The 22,155-nt window shown below is 40.1% G+C and overlaps 1 protein-coding gene across 3 annotated transcripts; it reads left to right on the top strand.

The window, feature by feature from the left end:
- Nucleotides 1-360: 360 nt before the first annotated feature.
- On the top strand, nucleotides 361-19,384 carry LOC134022172 (tau-tubulin kinase 1-like). 3 transcript variants are annotated; one of them, XM_062463487.1, is made up of 15 exons: nucleotides 361-496; nucleotides 3,155-3,313; nucleotides 3,468-3,615; nucleotides 3,797-3,870; nucleotides 3,973-4,113; nucleotides 4,373-4,477; nucleotides 5,246-5,311; nucleotides 5,567-5,659; nucleotides 6,467-6,592; nucleotides 6,832-6,983; nucleotides 7,496-7,697; nucleotides 8,035-8,204; nucleotides 8,426-8,936; nucleotides 14,949-16,759; nucleotides 16,847-19,381. In XM_062463487.1, the coding sequence occupies exons 2-15, from the start codon at nucleotides 3,206-3,208 to the stop codon at nucleotides 17,268-17,270; spliced, it is 4,131 nt and encodes a 1,376-aa protein (XP_062319471.1). In that variant the 5' UTR covers nucleotides 361-496; nucleotides 3,155-3,205; the 3' UTR covers nucleotides 17,271-19,381. The 3 variants fall into 3 exon arrangements, with proteins under 3 accessions (XP_062319471.1, XP_062319470.1, XP_062319472.1); XM_062463486.1 differs by having other exon boundaries at nucleotides 8,029-8,204; XM_062463488.1 differs by lacking the exons at nucleotides 361-496; nucleotides 3,155-3,313; nucleotides 3,468-3,615; ... (1 more) ...; nucleotides 3,973-4,113; nucleotides 4,373-4,477 and adding an exon at nucleotides 4,565-4,765 and having other exon boundaries at nucleotides 8,029-8,204; nucleotides 16,847-19,384.
- Nucleotides 19,385-22,155: the final 2,771 nt, after the last annotated feature.

Below are 22,155 nucleotides of genomic sequence, written 5' to 3'. Positions count from 1 at the left end.
CACTAGATGCACTCTATGTAACAATAACTATAATGATAGTATGTAAACGAAACGGATTGCCTGGACAAGCAAAAAGTTGTATGTTGTAGGCTACACTGAAATGATTTAGGCCTATTGCTTTTAGGCCGGGTGTCTGGTTCTCAATTCTATAAAGACTTGCAAAGTTGTTCCATTCAGTTAGCCTCTTGTGCACGTGATGCACAAACTACATTCAAAACAAATGACACTGTCAAAAATATGTTATTCTCGATCATTGATTTATAGGCACCACACCATTTGCGTCACTCACGTTGGTACGCAAGCACCCAGTCACGCAGGACCGCGATGCATTTTGGGAGTATCCGTATGATGCTGAATCAGAATGCAGGCGGATAACGGGAGGATGGAGAATGGTGCAACGACACTCGACAAGAAATGCCACGGTCTCTCAAAAGGATTGATGCACCTCTCAAAGGCCTCCGACACTTGAGATCCAACAACAACGCAAACAGAACAGGTGTGAATTACGACTCCACTTGATATTAGCATCAGGCCAACTTTATGCAATATTCACGAATGATGGTAAATATAGCCTAGTATAACTTGAAGAAGCAGACGCCCCTGCTATGCTCTTTATTGACATGATAGAACAATATTTGGAATGGACATGGTTATTAATATCTAATCACGACAGTAGAATAGCATGTCATGATAGTTCACATCATGACTACTGGTATCCCATACAGGAATGATTAAAATGTAAAACAAATGATTGTGTCGATTAACGTCAGTACTGCTCAAGTGTAGTGCTTGTAACCTTATAGGAGCATCATTCTGCATTGACTTGCATGAACAAAAACGACACTACCCAATATGCCACACGCGCCCTTCCCATGCAGTGGAATGTTTCCTTGTTAATTCGATTGTCAAACCCAATAGCCTGTGTACAGTATATAGGATATCAATTCACCTGTCCATTACACTATTTTTCCGATCAGAAGGCATGTTGAAGATTAATCTTCCGTCAGCGCAGTGCCTTGTGCGTTTTTGTAGCTGGGAGTGTGCTCATGTTCAGGGGATGCTGAAACTGCAGTGCGGAGAAAATGCAAGATAGGAGGAGAATGAGCGCTTGCACAGAGGCCAGTTAAAGTTGCGATGAGATTAAATACAGAAGGCCAGCCTATTCTCTATTTTGACCATTCTGATTTATAAAATATTTCAACAATTTAGAATAAAAAGCCTACATTGCTTTAAACTCAGTTTGCCACATTGTTGCACCTGCTGAATGTCATAGTAGCCTATGCGGTGATGGTTCACATGATCTCACTGAAAAGCTATAATTCAGTGCTTAAAATTAAGGTACTACAACCAATACCTGGCGAAGATGCGAATGTTTGGTTTACATGGTTGTGACAAGCATTAGGTTTTTTCTTCCCATTTCGAGATTGGTGACTTTACTTACTAAGGTGTTGCACTTCTTAACGAGATACCTCATTACTCAGGATGTTATTCACAGACAAACGGAGAGGAAACTCATGTTATCTCCCAGGACAATCAAAGTTTCACTGTATGTTCTCCACAATTTGTTGCTCTACATTTTTCCTAATCCCAGTCACATGTTGCCTTGTTTTCTTTTTGTTTCTTGTATTTTAGACAAATTTAGTGGGCACCCTGTGGTGTTTAGAGACCGATTGGAGTTGCAAGCAACTGTCAGTTGACACACCCATGGTTGTCTTTCAGGACCCATTGCAAAGCCCTTTTGTTTTGTTAGTTTATGGAGAAAACATAATTCCTTATTTGTCTTTAGTGACCATATAGGAGTTAGTTTAAAAAAACTAAAAATATTCAACACATCATAGGATATGGGAAGTAAATTGAAAATAGGATTGAAAATTAGAGTTGCCTTCAAGACAATATCTTGAAATGATTTCCTGGTAGTACATTGATTATCTGCAGTCTCCATCCATGTTTTATAATGAAACAAAAAATCATGTTTTTACCCACCTTGCTGTGTGTTGGTATTTCTGATGGTCTTGCAGGTGATACCTCGCAATCCTCAGACTAGAATTTCATGGCAAAATGTTTGCTCTTCATGGTTATATGGTAATATTCATGGAATCCAGTAATGGGGCTTGTCAGCAGTGATGCAGGGTGTCTTGGCAACAGTGATGCAGGGTGTCTTGGCAGCAGTGATGCAGGGTGTCTTGGCAGCAGTGATGCAGGGTGTCTTGGCAGCAGTGATGCAGGGTGTCTTGGCAGCAGTGATGCAGGGTGTCTTGGCAGGTGGGTATTGCCTATGCTGTGACTTTTTTCTTTCTTTCTTTTCTTCTTTTTAGTTTATGTTAAATCGTCTTCTCAGTGTTGGGAATACTGTAAATCCCTTTGCTTGGAGGTGGGAAGGCCTACACGCCATACACCTGTACACGCACAAATACACAGGCTGTTGGCATCTAATGCAGGCTGTACAGTTAACCTTTTTTTTAACCTTCCCATCACTTGGAGAATGGCTTGAATGGTGTTCAATAACTTGATTGGAGTTATGAAGTCATCCATGTATGTAATTTTTAATAGTCTTTTGATTTATTTGGCCTTTTTTGGCTTTATGTATGGAGGCAATTGGAGTGAGAGACATAGGAAAGCAGGGAGAGAGAGGGGAATACATGCAAGACATGCGCTGAGGCCATAGTGATACACATGCTTAACCTGTGAGCATGATCACAAAGATCTATGTGTACTTAAACAGGTTTTTTGTAAATGATCATAGATTGTGTTAAGATTAAATATGCCTGATGTCAGATGGCATATTTGGCACTACCACAATGTTGGTTTATTTGACTCATAAGCTGCTTAAATTAATTAAATGCACCTCAAGTTTCACAGAATATACTAAATGTGTTTGACCTTAGGTGTTTCAGTTCATTGTCATCAAACAAGGTGGGCCATAGATCAGCAAATCCGAAAACCCACAGAAGTTGTTTATCAGAGCATAATGAGACATGGGAAGCATGCAGGGTACTTTGGCGGTAGGGAATTTATGAAATCAGGGACTATGCTATGAGCACAACTGAATATACAGTATCAGAAAACAGAACCGTAGGCACACACAGACTATTACCTACAGTAACATGAGGTGTTATATACAGTAACACCAGTGTCCATGTTTTCTTCCATTTAGATGAATAGCTGATTCAAGTTTGGAGCTGTTGCGCCTTCACTAGGCAGGCCAATGCAGTGTGTGGGGCCTGGTGTCCAAGCTGACGAGAACATGAACGGAGCAGGAGAGCAGGTGGATATCCTGCCCCCAAACTGCATGGTGAAGGACCGATGGAAAGTGGTGAGTGAGTTTGGCATCAAAGTGGGACTTTGGTAGATACATTCTGTAATGGAGTGGGTTTGTAACAGAACCACCAATGAGGTGCAAACAGCAAGCACGTGTTTATCTTCACTGTTTGTCAATCTCTACATTTTTCTCATTTTGACATGATCAGCTCAAGAAAATTGGAGGGGGAGGTTTTGGGGAGATATACGAGGCCTTGGACCTGCTGACACGAGAGAATGTGGCCCTTAAGGTGGAATCAGCCCAGCAACCCAAACAGGTCCTCAAAATGGAAGTTGCTGTCCTGAAGAAACTGCAAGGTAAGAACAGACAGCTAACCGAGAGAGGAGTTTAGTAAGGACACCATGAATCAATGATTAACAATATCCTGACCAAGAAGAAATAGGGGAGTCTAAACTAAGCTAAATCTATCTGTCATGGATGGAAGTCAACCATTAGAATAAAATACAACTTTCTAACCATTTTCTTGCATTCTTCCAGGTAAAAATCACGTTTGTAAATTTATTGGATGTGGGAGGAATGAGAAGTTCAACTATGTAGTCATGCAACTTCAGGTAATCCAAACTATTTGCGAAATAATAAATGAAACAATATATGTAAAGAGTATGACATCATTCTAATTCCTCTCCCACCCTCTTTGTCTTCTCCTCTGACAGGGAAGGAACTTGGCTGACCTAAGACGTAGTCAGCCTCGTGGGACATTCACCATGAGCACTACGTTACGTCTGGGCAAGCAGATACTGGAATCCATAGAGGCCATCCACTCTGTAGGCTTCCTGCATAGAGACATTAAGCCTGTGAGTGTTTCTCTCTATGCCTGATTGCTGTTACTCTTGGGGCCCATACTGTACAACACAAACACTCTCAATGTTGTCCACTTAATGTTGGTTTTAAATCAAGTAGCATATGTGACAACAATTATTTGGTCTCTTCGTTCCACTTAATACAATACACATAGCTTAAGAGTAAAACTTTGGAAATATGCAATACAAGTCTACATTTAGGTATATTTCTTTTAGGATAATTTACCTGGTTTCATCTGTATTTTTTTCTCAGTCAAACTTTGCCATGGGTCGACTTCCCTCGACATACAGAAAGTGTTATATGTTAGACTTCGGGCTTGCACGCCAGTACACCAATACTACAGGAGAGGTTCGACCGGTGGGTGACAATCGCAAACAAAGATTTCTAAGTTTGTCTTTAGCTATAATCTGTCAGACTTATTTGAACCTATAAAGATATGCCACATAATTTCCATTTTAATGCTCATTTCTGTTCTTTGTGATTTGTTTCTGAAAATGTTCATGCTGCCACACGATATACAGCATCTGTTCTCTTATATTTCTGTTTCTATTTTGCAGTCATGCTCTTCCTTTTTGACCCTTTCAGTTTGATGCACATATACGTGTGACTGCATACTTCCTGCATGCTTGTGGCCCTATGTGTCAGGTGCCTGAACACCACTGCAGATTCAGCTTCACAAAATATATGCAACTATACCACACCACATACAAACTGTTCCAATGTGAATTATGTTTGGCTTTTTGTTTTTAATGGTTACTAAATTATAAAAATAAAATAGTTAAAGATGAATGCAAGAACTGAACTCAACATTATGGATTTTGATGTAGTTTGATATATCGTACCATTAGTATAACTTATTGCTCTGATGCTCATGGGGCCTTGCAAACCTACACTGACCACAGAGAAAAATGTACTAAATATTCAGTATATTCAGCTCTTATCCTTTCCCCTTATTTGTGCAATGCCCTGGCTGAGATATATTTCCCCACCCATGTCAAATTTTATTTAACATTTGTAGCATGTTTTACATTTCACTTGAATGTATATTTAGCTGGATTCCTTCCTAAACATGAAAATACAGGACAACTGTTTTGACATAATGCTAAAAATATTTTTTTCTTGCAGCCTAGAAGTGTGGCTGGATTCCGAGGAACTGTTCGTTATGCATCAGTAAATGCACATAAAAACAAAGTAGGTGTAGTTTCATCTGATTTAATTCACACATTTTTATTAAATGTTACATGTAGGTATACACAGTATCCTATAATGGATTTTTCATTTACTTGCAATAAGAGAATATTTCTTAATAAGTCTCTAATACGTATTATACACAAAGTTTCTGTAATGTCTGGTTGGTGCAAGCACATTTTCACGATTGAGGAAAAAGAAAGTACGCTACTTCCTTCTAAACTGTATAAACCCATTTTAAAAATGTCCTTTTCGCAGGAAATGGGACGACATGATGATCTGTGGTCACTGTTTTACATGTTGGTAGAATTTGCGGTGGGTCAGTTACCATGGCGAAAAATCAAAGATAAGGTGAGCTCTCTTGTTTGTCTTTATGACTACTGTTTGACAGTTAAAGTGGTCATTAACTAATTTTATTATATATATTATATATATTTCACACTGTTCCTTAAGGTCTCCGAATAGGGTATGTATCATTGGTTGGGCTGAAAATGGCCCGGGTGCTGTTCTATGCGCCCTAATGCAACCCTGTGAAATAGCCCTAGAATGAAATGAGAGGTTTTCTCCCTTTTATGGCATGCTCATGAATATTTAGATGAGCTGGGTGCTGTTTGGTTGGTTTACAACAAGCAAAGCTGCGGAGCAAAGACGCAACATAGCCAAACATGCATCGTGAATTGTAGATTTACATGACAGCAGGTTATTTATTCGAATGAAGCACAGTCAGGAAAATGAAATAACGTTAGCCCCATTGCCAATAAACAAAATCATCACACATTCTACCTATGCTAGATACAGGATACGTTAGCATTGCTAATAACTGTAAGCGACAAAATCATACTTACAGCTTGCGGTTGAGATGAGCATACGGTCGGATGTGTATGTCAATTTTGGGGCGTGACAAAGACCAGAGCCAAAAAAGGTGGAGCCACCGATCTGTTGTTAATTCGGTGGCTTTTTGGAAACCACACGTTTTACAGTGGCAGTTTCAAATTTTGAGATTTGCATAGGAAAGAGGTGTTTGAGGTTGACTGTCTGTCCATTTTACCCACCAAACTGTCGTTATTCAACTATGACAAGGTAAACTCGGTTTTGCAGTCAATGACCCCTTTAATGTCTATTCCCAGTTACAAACTAGGCTATATCATGTTTTGACAGGAACAAGTGGGCCAAATTAAGGAGCGTTACGACCACAGAATGCTGCTCAGACACATGCCTTCAGAGTTTTATTGCTTTCTTGAACATGTATCAGGCCTTGACTATTTAACCAAGCCAGATTACCAGGTACAGTCAACTTCTATTACAATGCACTCCTCTTGCAATTTTTCGTTTTTGACCATGACAGTGTGCCATAAAATTAAATTTGTAAACTTTTGACTTAGTATATACATTTAAAATGTTTACATAAGAAATGAACCATTATTTGAATATCAGTTTAGTGTTCATTGAAATCAATATTCTATGAATCAGAGGAGTATGAATTCTATTGTCTGAAATCCTTCTATTCATGGTTCTCTATGCAGTTGCTCATGTCAGTGATTGAGAACAGTATGAAAGAGCGCAGTATCACAGAGAATGAGGCGTTTGACTGGGAGAAGGGGGGGACAGATGCAGGACTGGCAACCCCCCCTCAACAAAACACAACAGAGCGCCGTCAGAACGCTGCCATGGAGGGGTAAGATGTCGTTCAGTAACTTTGAGACATTCTGCCAACATCCCCATTAGGCAAGCCAGTAGGGGCCACATTCAAATGAATCAGAACTAAGATTTCTTTATGATCATTTATTACTCGGAAATTTACCTTATTTATTCAGTACTTTATTTATTATAGTTTGTTGCTGTCAACAAATGAACGAATGTACTAACCTTAAGTTACCTATGTTCAAACCCCAACCCTGTGTAGCACACAGTCATTTGAATATCTACCTATTCTCACCTTGTTTTAAGGGTCAGATATCAGGACCTTTACTGTACAACACATTCTTTAACCATTACACATCTTCAATCTATTAAATGATGTAATACATTTATCTTTGTGAAGCCTTGTTGTGTTTGCTCATCAGAGGCAAAACAGAAGAATATATGAAACATCTTTAGGGCTATTGATCCATTTTACGATCCGCCCATTGTATAGGAAGGTATAATCCATGTACTGCCCTTGTCAGTTAATACATTGATTTTTTTCAGTGTGTTGAATGTATGTCCTGTTCCTGGTGAGATGCCAAGAGATTCCACTGGCGATGTACTGCAGGATGAGCACCTGAGCAACCAGGAAAACGCTCCACCTGTTCCCAGTAGGTCCCGAGATGGGACCCGGGCTCAGGCAGAGGGCGAGGCCTGGGAAGATACAGACTTCAACCGCAACAAACTCAGGATCAGCATCAGCAAGGTAAAGTATAGGGATTGGCTCTAACATTGCCATTGGCCACATGTTGCATGCCTGTTCACCATTTGTTTTTGCTTTAATGTAAGCTTATGTATACGGTAGAAAAACGTAAAAATGTTGAGCGTATTAATGTGCCTATTTACTGTGAGTCTAACTGGCAAACGTGTTCATATAGTCTACAGATGGTTTATTTATTTGATGGAGAAGCAGTTGACTTTTTTCTTAAAAGTTCTCGACATAGCTATTTGTTTCTTCATTGTCTTTATCAACGTCCAACGTCTAAGTAAAAAAAAAAATGTGGGGGGGGTTTGTTTGGAACCATTTGGTTCCCCAGACACAGTTGACTGCCGAGGAGGAGCCAGCCAAGGCAGCGTGTCCTGCATCCCCAGTAGGAGACCCACCAGACTCTCCCGGAGCTCAGGCCCGTGTCCTCATGTACCGAAGGGTCAACAGCCCGGAATCCGACCGCCTATCTGCTGCTGATGGAAGGCCAGATGTCTATGACAGGCGGTGGGAGAATACAACAAGAACATTTGACATTTGACAAATACCCACAGTTTGTATTGTAAATGTGTTCTTGTTGAGATACTTTGTATTCGTTACATTTACGACTTGGCCTACAATATGACGCACGTCCAGTAAACCATTTGGATGTTGCAACCTTAATCTGACACGAATTCCGCAGTTGTTAAATACATCAATTCAGTTCCGTTTATTTGTATTAACTACAGGTCCCGGATGGACATCCTGGGGTCCCCATCCCGCCATGTGTACTCCTCCCAGCCGGCCCAGATGCTGTCCCTCGAGGCAGGGGGAGGTAACAGGCAGGCAGACGGAAGGCAGGAGGTCTCCGCTGCCTCCGCAGGTGACCCCGAGGCCTGCAGCAACGCCTTCATTCGTTCTGTGCCTCTGGCTGAGGAAGAGGACTTTGACAGCAAGGAGTGGGTGATGATCGACAAGGAGACAGAGCTGAGGGACTTCCACCCCGGGGCCGAGCCCACCACCTCGGGCACCACAGACGAGGAGCCGGAGGAGCTGCGCCCTCTGGAGGAGCAGGAGGAGCGCAGGCGGTTACGGGGAGGTCCCGGAGTTGGGGAGGTGGTAGTGCGGCCTAAGACGCACGCGGACCGCGGGGCGACTAGAGGCACTGGGGCACTACACGAGGAGAGCGAATCAGTGCGAAGGCAACAAGAAAACCGGGCCCAGAGACGGGAATCAGAACCCTTTAGACCACATGGGCAGGTAAGATCAGATTCAGATTTTTTAACTTATATCCAGGGGTAGTGATGATTGGACTTGAAGTTAACCCCTTTCTACATCCATTTTTACTGTCTTACTGTATCAAAAGAAAGATCAATAGATTAATTCCCATAAAAAATGTTAATTTAAATATCTGATTCTGACCACAGGATTATAGTATCTCTGTGAAGTAGACAAGTGACATTCCTAAAATACATGGAGAATGGCACTGAAAATCAGTTGTGAAAAGGTTTAGAAGTGTAATATGTAGATCATGACAGTTCTTAGGTTGTCTTCTACTGTGACATTCAATTTCAAGTGCTGAGAATCAATGGACATTAACAATTTCACTTACAAATCTGTATTTTGTATGTATTTGAGTCCAGGAGTGTCAGTGTTCAGTGACAGTACATATTTGACTAAAAATCATTGAGAAGCATGCTGTAAATACACCGTACTTCACCTGTATAATTATCATACCGTACTTAACATGTGTAAACACATCATTTCAACAGAAGTAACAATCCCACCCATATCATTCCACTCATATATCCATTAATTTATCTAATAACCATTACAACATGAATTCATCCAACTACCGACTTCAGTCCATCCAACCAAGCACAATAACCCATTTTCAGATCATACAACTTTCATTCATTTCTCTTGTTGGCGTTTTTATTTTAAACAGTCCATGGTCAACTTCATCTGTATGGTAATCATGTTCTGTTATGGGTCTGAAATGTTCCATCATTGAGCACTATTTGAGCAAATATTGACTGTGGCTTCTTTCGTTTGCTGAGGTTAGTCAAATTGAGCATCTAGTTATGCAAAGGGATGTAGATCTCAATTCCACCTTAAAAACAATTAGTAATATGTCTCTCGTCTCTCTCCGCTCAAAATCACGATTGCCTTGGAGTTTCCTTACTACAACCAATTTAACTTTCCCTCACAGAAGTATTTTTCATATCGCAGAGGAAAATCTCTCCTATCCCCTAAAAGACTGAGAAAGAGGTCCATATTTCTGCTATGTGTGTACAGGGAGGGGAAAGGGCGGCTGCGAGATGCATACAAAAACATTTAAATGCGCTACAATATATATTTTTTAAGCAAGAGTCATGGCCCCCCGCCTGATCCCTTTCTCCTCCAATCTTATTGGTCTTTTTCAGTTGGAGGAGGACAGGCCCCACCCCCACCACCACCACCACCACCAACACTCTTACCCGAGGCCCAACCAATTGCGGAGATTGGCGTCGTATGTGTTCTCCTCCTCGACACTGGAGACGGAGCAGTATCCCCACGGCAGCGCTGAGGCCGGTGCTTTGATCCAGCGCAGCCGCTCAGCAGAGAGCAGCCCCGCCCGTCTACCCTCGCGCCGCCATATGCCCCTGTTGCCCGGCATCTCCCGTGTCCAGATACAACAGATGCTAGCCAAACTCATGAATAAGACGTGATCGAATAGACACATCTGGCTGCTGTTTCTCCCAAACGTCAACCTCCTCTATTCCCTTCACAAACCCTCACCCCTGGCTTTAACTAAAGGGTAACTAAAGGGAAGGATACAAAGGAAGACGTATATTTGGCTTTCTGTTGCAATAAACCTGAGCCCTCACCTTGTCCCGAAGAGCCATCGGGCCCGGGATTGTTAGATTGGGTTTCACCCTCTTCTCCAGGGAAGCACCTCAAGTCACCTGATACCCAAAGCTCTAAGCACCTAAAATGGCTGACACCATGTCATATGACTCACTGGCTCCTGTGGATTTAGAGGGAAAGAGACAGAGCACGACCGTTTGAGAGAGAGTGAATGAACAATCCTAATATAAAGGTCTGATCTGGAAGAGACTCTATACTCAACACTGTACACTTTTTTAATTCGATTTTAAAAAATGTGTGTAGCTGTGTGAGCCGTAGATTTAGGATGTGATTACATGCTTTGTCTAATATCTAGTCTGGCATTCCTATACCTGCAGATGCTTTACTTTGCTTCAGGAATAGAGTATGTGAGTGTCAGTGTTTGAACCTGTGAGTGAGTGTACAGTATGTGTTGTGTGTGGATGAAAGGCAGATTTTTTTCTTGGTTTCACTATTGCCCTGTCAAACTCTAAAACTGCCCACCATAACCACCATTAACACACAATCACTGCTATCACTGTCCTCAACCCAATTTGTTCCTCCATGTTATTTTTTGAATGTAAATCATTTTTCTTCAATAGAAAATGAAAAGCTGACCAAGGCAAAATGTGACTTTTTAGCTCACGTGTTTACTTGACATGTAACCTTTGTAATGTGAGTTCTAAGACTTAGATGATCAACAAATATGTTTATTGTCCATCTGACACTACTTGAACCATAATACAACACAATACATTTCATTTGAAGCACCTTTCTCATATCTTAGGCCGCCATACAAAAATTAAATAAGACAGTCAAATGAAACCAGATGACCACTATTTAAGACATGTTTAAGGAATCAGTTTTGAATCTGAGTTGCTAAAAGATGGCAGAGAGTTAGGATTGCACCAAAGGCTTCTTCCCCCACATGAGTCAGAAACAGCCTGGTTTCAGAGTGGCAGAAACCGTCCATCGGGACTACTGTATGTGAGGACAAGTACATTGAAGGTGAAGTGGAATTTGGCATGGAGCCAAGAGAGATGCATAGTGGGGGCGGGGTGCTTGCATGTTTGGATTGACGTGCTACTAGCCTTGTGGTACGTCTGAGAACTGTAGTAGCAGTTGGAAATATCCTGGCCCTAACACCTCACACAAGACCTTAAACAGTCAATTTTGTATAGTATATGTACTGTATATCAGTTTTAGCTACAGAGTCAGACATGGTTGGTCTGGGTATGACATTGTGGTCCAAGAAGGCAGGCCAGAGAAGAGGGTGGTGTTCAAAAGGAGGCAGGGAGTTTCTACAGATTGGACAAGGTTACAAAGCAGGGGTATAGGTTTCATTATACATGGCGAATCTGTCCACCCCACTTTTTATTGAGAATTTTATATTTAACGGCTGCATTATCAGTTATTAAAAAAGCTGTCCCACCCACATTTGAAAGCAAACCTACACCCCTGTCCAAAACATTCCATAGACTTCCTCACAGCAACTACCATGACATGGTTTTAATGTTGTTAAATATGTTAGATCGTTCCCTGGATCTGAACTATTCTCTGAAGGTTAAACGTGAAGAACAACAAAGCTCAGATAGGTTGGGCTGACGTGGTAGATGTGCTTTATTTTTAGTTTAGTTTTCCAGATTTAATGAGGAAATAAAAGTAGAGTGGAGTCCCTTATTAATAGATATACAGTACAGTGAAATTCCGGGAAAATTGTTTTCTTTTATTGAAGGATAACTTGAAATCACTTTCAAAATACATGTACTGTTGCACTCAAACAGTGTATTGATTAGCAAACATGTTTGTGATGTGAACACAATTTACATATTTATTCAGATTTATGCAAACTCACATTTTTTGTTACCTGGTGACAAAACGTACCACATTAAATCCTATGCATTTACTTAGTTTGTATCAAATTATGACCTTTTGAGTTTATATCAAGAGATTACTATTATGAATGCTACTTGGACATTATTAATGTGCCACATAGCTGGAGATGATAGAAATGTCAGTAGTCAGTCGATTAATAGGCTATTATTGTGAATTAAGGCTGTTTTATTTTAGCCTGCTTAATGTTCATCAGCTAGTCAAAGAATAATCACTATATTTGAAGGGTCTTACTTTCATGATATACAGTACATATCTTAATATTACCAGCAATAATAATTTATTAATCTGTGAATTTTCACTCACAATTTTCCCTTGAAACTTTATGGCCCTGTTTACCAAGTACAATTAGAAAGAACCCCCATCAGTGCACTGTCATCAAAAGTAATTTAGCTAATAACTTTGTCTTAAAAGATAACAAATGTGTGTTGAGTACCTGTATTTGCTATTATTCTGGTATTACATTGGCAGCATTGAAAGATAATACATCTTTAATATTTATTAATTTCATATAGATATAAATATATATTTATATTTTTGGGTGTTCACTCATCTGTTAAATTGGAATTGAAAGGTTCTCCTGAATCATGATTTAAATATATGTTCTGACAGGATTGTTACTCAATATTCTGTTTGGAATCTACTATACAATAATTTATTTAGGTATAGTCATGTTACCTTGGTGATCATAAAATAATTAGGGTTACTTTATCAATTTTTGCTTCTCATAAATCCAACAAATTGGACATTAGTTAGGTAACAACTTTACAATGCTGGCTGTTTCTGTCACCCAAAATTTTGAAGTGCATGCAAATTAGCAAATACACATCATCACAATTTTTGTGAAAACTGTTATATCTAAGTTCAACAAAATATATTCGATTCGATCATATTTATGATGGATTGATGTACAAATGTTGTTACATAACCCACGTTTTACTTTTCTGCAAACACTAGTTGATTCTAAAAGAACATATGAGATGTCTGTTTTAACACTCAAAAACATTTGAGCTTCAACTTTGATGAACATGATTCTTCATGTGTCATATTTCTGAAAAGGTGAAGTAAGATATATTGTTCCCATCTGTGAAATTTACACAAGGAATGCTTGACAAGTTAGTATCATCAATATTGGACATACAGTACTGTAGATATTGAACATTGAACACCCATCTTGTTACCACCATGGACCACTACTCCATTCTTTGCACCAGCTCCAAATGCTATTGTAAATCATGCAAAGAGTCATGTACCTGGAGTGATGATATGGCATTTGAAGTGGTTAAACTGTAATAGTACAATTGCAATATTGATAAACATTTATTGACTGGAACATAAGTCTTTGTTTTGTTTTCCTACATTGATTGTTAAAATAGTTAAAATACATTTTCTGGTGCAGGACAATGAGCAAATGCATGAAAACCTGTATTAGTCCTAATAGAGGACATTTTTGTGGAGTTCATTTGTCTGCACCAGCAAAATAGAGTCTGTCATTTTATTATTTTCTGAGTGGCTGGTTGGTTATAAGTCATCAGTCAAGCTTGCCATTAAGGCACCCGAGTGTCCAACACAGTGAATGTATTGGCCCCAAGTTGTACAAAATTCCAGGTTAAGCGCTTTATTATTTCAGTTTTGGCAATTAAAAAAAGAGATGAAGCCACTATGACACTAGTATTTCTTGCATTCACCATTATTTTGTATTCACGGTTCTGTGTGGATGGCCACACAATTTATGGTTGTATGTCTGTATAATGATTCCTGCAGATAAAGAGATACATGTAAGATACTGAACACTGTTAAGAGTGGAGCAGTTAATAGTTGAGCAAGTTCTTGCAATATCTTGGTCAGAGTTCATTGGTCATTGTTGAAAGACTGAGTAATAGTTAACAAGGCTTGGTGAATGAGAAAAGTCTAATGATTCCTTGTACCAACAGGAATGAAACCTTCCCTGAACCTGTAGTACAAAGTATGAGTGGGGGTTGGATGTGGGTGAATTTGAAATATATCCATAGCAATCTTTCACACTTTCAATCAAACTGTCAAAAGGAAACACATTGGCAATAACTGAATAGTTTACCTAGTATTCAATTGTCTTTAAAGTCTTTGTTTTCAAATGTACATTTGGATAGGCTGGGTCAACATTTCAATCATTGTCAGCTTCCAGTGTTATACTGTACTATGAATCTGCTTTTAAGCTGTAAATACATCTGGCAAAGCACTGAATACAAGGCCAAACTTATTACTACATTTTGGTTGAGTTCAAAACAAAAAAAGAACATTTGTTACCGTGCTATGGATTTTTGTGCCTTTTATATCCATTCATGTAAACTTCACTGGACAATCCTCTGGACTTGCATACAACCAAAACACAATTAAAGAATTAGCAAAGGTTTTGTCTGTATCATCAATTAGATAAACAAGATACTAAATAGAAAAGTATTGCTCCTGGTACTGGTTACCCTGGAAGAGAGAATTACCAAACTGAAATGTTTGTTGTGCCATGTCTTTCAGGTATCCAGTACTCCAGTACTAAACCAGTGTAGCAGTTTGGAGGATGACCAGAGTGAAGAGAAGTACAAACTCAATGTCCACACAAAAGGTTGCTCACGAGAATTAGTTTGCCTGTCCACCATGCCCAATGCCACTCCTCAGCCTCTCCAAGAGCCCTTGAAACCCAATCTTGACGTCCAGACAGAGGAGGTGGACACACCAAGAACTGGAGCACGGTCAAGTAGGGAAGATAGCCCCAAGAGCAACGAAGGCAGCCAGGAAGGAGATGATGATGAAGGGGCTCCTTCCACCCTTCTAGCTGACATGTCCCCACAGGGTGCCCAGGGTCGGGTCTCTGCCAGTGAGCCAGACCTTGAGCTGGAGGAGGGCTCCAAGACCCTGGTGCTCTTCTCCCCTGGTGACATCAGGAGATCCTTGGTTGTAATGGGGGAGGGGAATTTGCCTCTGGACATGGATCAGGGCACACTGGTGGCCGTCACACCTCAGTTTGACAGAGTCCAGGTGTTAGGAAGCCTGCTAGATGTCTTGGAGCCTGTGAACTTGTCTTCTTTGCTCAAATCTGAACCCAAACCTTTGACATCCCTCGCCAAAGTAGCCGCTGTGGCTGCGAGCAACTCCTGCCCTATCACCAAAGTGGAACGTACCTTCATTCACATTGCAGAAACCACCCACCAAAATGTAATGTGCTCTTCGGGTGCCCTGCAGACCAAACAGCTTCTGCCGCAAGTCACTGGGGAGCCATCTGCAGAGCAGAAGGACTTCTCAAATAGAGAAAAGGAGAACAGTAGGGAGAACTGGTCAAATGAAGCAATTTCTGAAAGGGATGATGCAAAGAAAAGGAACCATGAATCGGAATGGGCTGATCATCCAATCAATGAAAAGGATAAAGCATCTGAAGGCAAGGTGGGAGACGCAAACAATAGATCTGACAAAGACATACCAGGGAGGGACAACGAGGGGGGGAGAGAGATTAAGTCTGATGTGGATGTTGCAGAGAGAGAAGCCATGAGTGCTTCAGTTAGTGAAAAGTTGGCTTTAGTTGAAAACCTTGTGGTAAAAGAGGCTGAGAATGCCAGTTTAGCTGAAGAAAGAGAGGGGGCAATCCAAATCTATGAGTCTAGCACAGAAAATATAGGGGCAATCCAAGAAACCCAGAATGTATCTCTCAGTTCCCCAGACAGTAAGTTCATGTCTCAACAACAAGGCAACAATATTGTAACGCCCCCTGAGATTCAGCTTGGCCAGGTGTCAGTGTCCAGAATACAAAGCAACCCCCAACATGTCATGGAACAATTCCATCCAGCTTCTTCACAGGAAGAAACCAAGGGCTCTCATGAGCTAGATCAGGAAATTGGCCCTAGTGGTCAATTGGCAGAGGTAACAAACACACAGACCAGCCATCATAAAGGCAGTCGAATCCCCATCCCTGTGCTTCTATCTGAGGAGGACGCTGGCTCGGAGCAATCCCAGTCACTCAGTGAGCCCAGAAAACGGCTGAGGCCTAAGCGACCCCATCTTGCTCGTCTAGTGATGGAGAGGAGGCAGCTGAGGCTGGCTTCTGGGGCCTCATCCTCTGCCTCCTCAGGGGACAATGTTTGTAGAGCCTCAAGAAGCCCATCTGTTACTGCTTCAGAAGAGGACACCCCCAATTCGGATGATTCGCTTGCCAGGAAGTTCAGAGACAAAAAGGAAGCAGGACATCAACAGAGTAAGATACCTCGTCCCATCAAATCAGCAAAGGGATCCTCTGTCATGTCACCTCCACTGTTACCCACTGGTTCCGGTGTCCAGAAGTCTTTACCTATACAAAGGTTGGTGAAAAAGATTTACTAAATTAGCAACACAAACAAGTAAACAAGGACTCTTACTGACCAGCATGTTGTGTCTCTATGTTTCAGATTCCAAACCTGCAAAAAGGGAAGCATGAAAATGAATTTGAGGTCCCAAATGCTCCAATCCAAACCCACCATGTCTCACAGCTCTCCTATAACTGGACACCAAGGCTGGGTTCCTCAGCCCCCATCCACATGCTCCTCCCCACGTAGCCTCAGCACCTCCCCACGCAGTTACTCCACCTCCCGGACGGACAGCCCCTCTCCCCAGCGCCAGCGTAGGGGCACTGCAGTCACAGAGGTCCACAGGCAGCTCATTTCTTTCCGGGTACAAAACGCTGCACCACTTAAAGCTAGAGCTCCCTTCACTGAGGACTCCACTGCTGCCACGGCCATCACCAATAGGCTTGGGAGACGGGGTAAAACCTACCCATTGTTAACACCCACTAAGGGGAAACCAGATGCTACGGAGAGCAAGACCACAAGATAATACTAATAGAAAATTAGGAATGTTTTAACTTTCCATATTCCAAATGCACTTCATAAATTACTTAAAGTCAGTAACCCTAGACCTTAAAAGTGTCAGAGGAATGCAGATGTATGTTTGCCATATTAATCAATGACAAATTAAATGTCCTGCAAAAAAGCAGTACCACATAAACAGCTGACCCTCAACACCACACTTCACAGATGGCCCCCAGCACTTGGATAGCTGCAGTTTGGTTATGAGAAAGGACTGCACACTTTACACTTTACTGTTTGCCTTAACAATACAAGGTTCCATTCTCCTCCCATCATATAGGCTTCCAGGTATGAAACAGCTTACTGCAAAACTGGGTTGCACCTAATTTGGATAGTCCCCATAGATTGTTTGTAGATGCAAAAATTGATGAATGTCACCTGTGACTACTGAAATGTATACATTTGTAAGGTTAGGGTGAGTTTATATAAGCATAACTATCATCCATTGAGCATCTATAAGCTATCAATAGACCATCTCAACTATCCAAGAAACTTATGAACTATCCAAATAAAGGGTTCTCATTTCATTGCCTTTGCATTAACAAAGTGCTTATATAGTGTGTGACATGATGCACTGCTGACATATCTTTTTTCCCATTACGTAACCGTTATAATTGATGCATCTACAGTGAAATTTGCTTCTAAAAACCATAAAAAAACATTGTCCAAAACATTTTCAGCCAAAGGGGATGTGTATTTACATAGCATTTCAGTTTCTCCTCATATGAATTAGTTTAAAGGGCAAGACATAGCTAGTTTAGCTGGTGTTTTTGCACGTAGTCTAAAAGAAGGATGCTATAGTATTGTACTGTATTCCAGGTACTTTTGAATTCATGTAACTGAACATTTACTGAATTTTGTGCAAGATTCCAAATCCAAATTTGACACTAGCAAGATGACTAATGCTAACCACAGCTAACACAGATTCTTCAAAGTGCCTATTGACACAACAGCAATCTTCTGCTTCAATGCAAGTGCACCAAATGACAAAATAGTCACAAACTTGGCAGTACCCTTTATAATTGCTGTCCCTATGAATGTGTATAAGAACATGTGCCTAGTCCTTGATGTTATCTGCTTTACATTTAGTAATATGAAATGTGATTCTTTATTACTGTCTACTCATTTAGTCATTTAGCAGACGCTCTTATCCACCACAACCTAGGCTCAACACTGGCTCAAATCGTTCCAAGATGTTAGTTATGTTATAAACATGTCTCTTAAGGTGCCCCGTTTTACAATTCATGAGTGATTTACACAAGTGTGTTAACAAATTATGAAATTGAAATACACATGTGAAATTCTTAGTTTCATATAGTTCTGCATGTCTTGTCTACCTCTGAGGAATGAGTGCACCATTACCTAAAAAGGTTTGATCCAAAGAATGGCTTTACGTAAGCATCCATTACTTTCAAGCCTTATTGAGAATTGTCTTACTTAAGCATATAATTGTCTAATTCCTGGTAGTACAAAAGTTTAGTATAAACCGTTTGACATCTTCTGACATAACAGAGTACAACGTACAAATAGTAATAATTGACCATATTGAGTTAAATGTTGTGTTTCTAGTTATAACCAGATTAGTTAGTTCTAAACAGAGACAGGTTGCAACAATACTGGTGTTAGATTACTGGTAAAATGTCAATTACTATGATTCTGACTGTACAGTAATTTCACAACTTTGAAGAAAGTAAACTTCCTCCTTAATTTTATATCCATGCTGAAACAACCATCATTTTTGGGAAATTTAGGCGCAATCGCTGTCTATTATTCATCAACTACACCAATGATGGCTTTAAAATGCTAACGTTTTTGAGAAAAAGTAAACTAACACTTGCATTTTTATTTTACCGTATATCGTATTTTAACACTTTGCCACAAATGTTCCAGTGGTTCTACTTGAGTTACAGGTGAATTCAGAGTTTTCTGCATCTATACACTATCCATGTTTACCTGTATTTGTAGACATTTGCCCAGTCAACATGAACTCAGCATGAATGTTTCATTAAATAAACCATTATCATGTAACTGCTTACGTGAAATACCTTTCTAAATGACTCAGTTTATCAATGAGTGTCAACAATAAATAACTGCTCAAGTCTTTTTTTGTTTATTATTAATAATTTTTTGTATGATATTGACATGTTGTAGTATAACATATTATACTATCATAAAGAGACCCGTAACAAACTAAAATGTGTAGAAATCAATTTCAAGAGTATATAAAGTACATTTAAGCTTCAGATGTCAGAAAAGGCATGTCCTCTACATGCTTGTGTCATGAAAAATCTTCTACGTCTTCAACCAATATCAAAATTTAAATACAGCAAAGTTTGATGCAAAGTGTTTATTAGAATTCAGAGTGACAGAGATTCCAACAAACGTGAGCAAGATCCCAGGATCAGACTGAAGTTTTCTACGGACATTTCACTTTTATAGTCTTCACCCCATTGTATGGTAATATGGTACGATATTTGTTGGTTACATATATGTATATGTAACCAACAGTGGGTCCTGTAATGGCGAAAATTCAAGCGGCACTGTGTAGATCTGAGTAGTCAAGAGATGTGTGTTTATTACAATTTATTTTGCTTATACAGATCATGATTTAACAAAGTACTTTGTGATCAGTCATAACGAAGGAGGTGCTAGCCACAGGTCGTTCGCCAGAGTGATGAAGAACAATCATAAACCCCTGCCTTATATAAACTTTAGATCAAATGATTCCTCTGAACTCTGTTGATTGGTCAGCACTGCTCAGTGACAGTTAAGACAATATAACCCCCCAGGTCAAGTGACCAAAGTCTTTTGATGTCACGGCTCTTTCTCTAAATGAGGACAGTAAAGATACCCTTAATGAAACACAAACAGGACACAGGACACAATCTCCTCTGCCAAAAAGTCAGGGCTGCTAGATCAACTGATCCATCTACCCATCTCCCTTTAAGCCTCAGAACTCAAACATCCCCCAACCTCCGTGCCCCTAGCTTCTCAATCAGGCATCATAACCCAACACCATAAATACCTTAAGACCAACTGCAACATCCATTTGTTTAAACACAACCTCAGTCTATTAAAAAATACATTCTTAGTAACTATATCAAAAAATGCCATCACAGTCCCTTGTCTTAGGGGATTCATACTTTCCTTCATAGACAAATCTCCCAATTTAGGCCCACTCTGACCTTTAACAGCCAGCTGCACTAGGCTCCTGGGCGTAAGGCCACAAATATGTCTCATAAGTTACACACATGTTCTTCTCCCCCACTCATCCCTTAATTATTCAAATCTTCACATTTTGGGTTTTACTTCTTCTACCATTGTTTAGGGATAACAATGATCAGTCAACAGCTTTGCATCTGGTTTCCAATAATATAGTATACTAAAAAGTGATTACAAGTTTCAGTAAATCCATAATCATTAACCATCTTCATAATTACAACAGTGTGATGTTTTTTTCCCACAACACTTGACAAAAGTTTGTTATTGGAATAGTCTTGCATTTCCATTCTACTCAGTGTAGGTAAGGTGAAAACGGGTCTAATTAGTTATTATTTCCATGGATTTGTGTTTAAAAAGGCTAACCCTAGACAACTACCGAACAAAGTTCTCTGCAGTGCATTAAAAGTTATGTAGTAACCCATTACTGATCTGAAGTTACACTACATTTAAAAAAAAGATTTTGTTAAACAGTATTTGTATTTGTAACCGACAGTTTTGGAAGTCATAAATAGCATGTCATGGCAATTATACTGTAATTTTAATTTGGTTATACATATAAAATGCAGGATTACATAAAAGTTACACATGATAACAAATTGGTCATATTACTGAATGTGTTGAGGGGTCAATTAATTTAATCCAGTTCTACTCATCTAGTGGTGGGTAACTCATCTAGTGGTGGGTATCTTGATTCTCCTAATTCTGAATTTTGTCATTGTCACTGCCCTTTAAGGTTAACACATTCAACAAGTACTTTTACTTACAACTACAGGGACTCCTGTAGACGTAAATGTCAACTCATGCTTGGCATGCATAGTAAACATTCAGAATAAAGGTCACAATTAGAGCAGCACACTTCTGGGTCAAAGTGCACATTTTATTATAATCAAGCAAGCAGTTGGTGAACTCTGCTCCCATAAGGTACATGGGAATGGGAAATGGGTTAGATGGATGTTTGTGTCAAAGTCAGGCTTTCATATAAATTGAATTCTATTTAGGTGTACCTAGTGGTTCTCAAATGTTTTAGACAGGCCCCCCTTTAAAATTGAAAAAAATGTGTCTGAAGTGTGTCTGTTGCAGGGTACTTATGGTGTTAATTGAGGTGCCCAAGGGCTCTGTGAATGGCTGTTATATAGTGGTTACATCAGCAAGCGGATTTTCGGATTTTGAATGGAAGTGCAGACCAAATCCTCAATACAAAGAATGTGGCTTGCGCTGCATGCTTAACCCTTGTGCTGCCTTCGGGTCACATGACCCAAAGGTTCATAACGAACATTGTTGTGTTTACCCAATTTTACCCAATACAAAAACAAATACAAATAATTTTCTTTTAACCTTCGCAATGTGGGGGGTCTGAGACAGCCCAACGGTTAAAAGAAAATGCTTTACTTTGTCTTTGTATGCGGTAAAGTTGTCGCAATACGACGGTGGGTCACAACGACTGATGGGTCAGAATGACCCGAAGATAACACTAGGGTTAATACATTTTTGTTCACCCCCCCCCACACACACACACACACATTTTTCATTTAGCACAGCCTCCTGGGGGGTGTGTCTCCTACGTAGAGAGCCATTGGTCTTGTTGATCTTCCTTGACTTGAAATGAAGTTCTCAGTCTGCTGTATAGAATA

The sequence above is a fragment of the Osmerus eperlanus genome, chromosome 6 (genome assembly GCF_963692335.1).
Source record: "Osmerus eperlanus chromosome 6, fOsmEpe2.1, whole genome shotgun sequence".
NCBI lineage: Eukaryota > Metazoa > Chordata > Actinopteri > Osmeriformes > Osmeridae > Osmerus > Osmerus eperlanus.
This window is presented reverse-complemented; position numbering and strand designations above follow the sequence as displayed.

Excerpts from the sequence above, each read along its gene's own strand:
- LOC134022172 (XM_062463486.1), top strand. The coding sequence starts at position 3,206 with ATGCAGTGTGTGGGGCCTGGTGTCCAAGCTGACGAGAACATGAACGGA. Across the intron at positions 4,478-5,245 it reads CTACAGGAGAGGTTCGACCG|CCTAGAAGTGTGGCTGGATT; the intron begins GTGGGTGACAAT and ends TTTTTCTTGCAG. Across the intron at positions 8,937-14,948 it reads CCTTTAGACCACATGGGCAG|GTATCCAGTACTCCAGTACT; the intron begins GTAAGATCAGAT and ends CATGTCTTTCAG.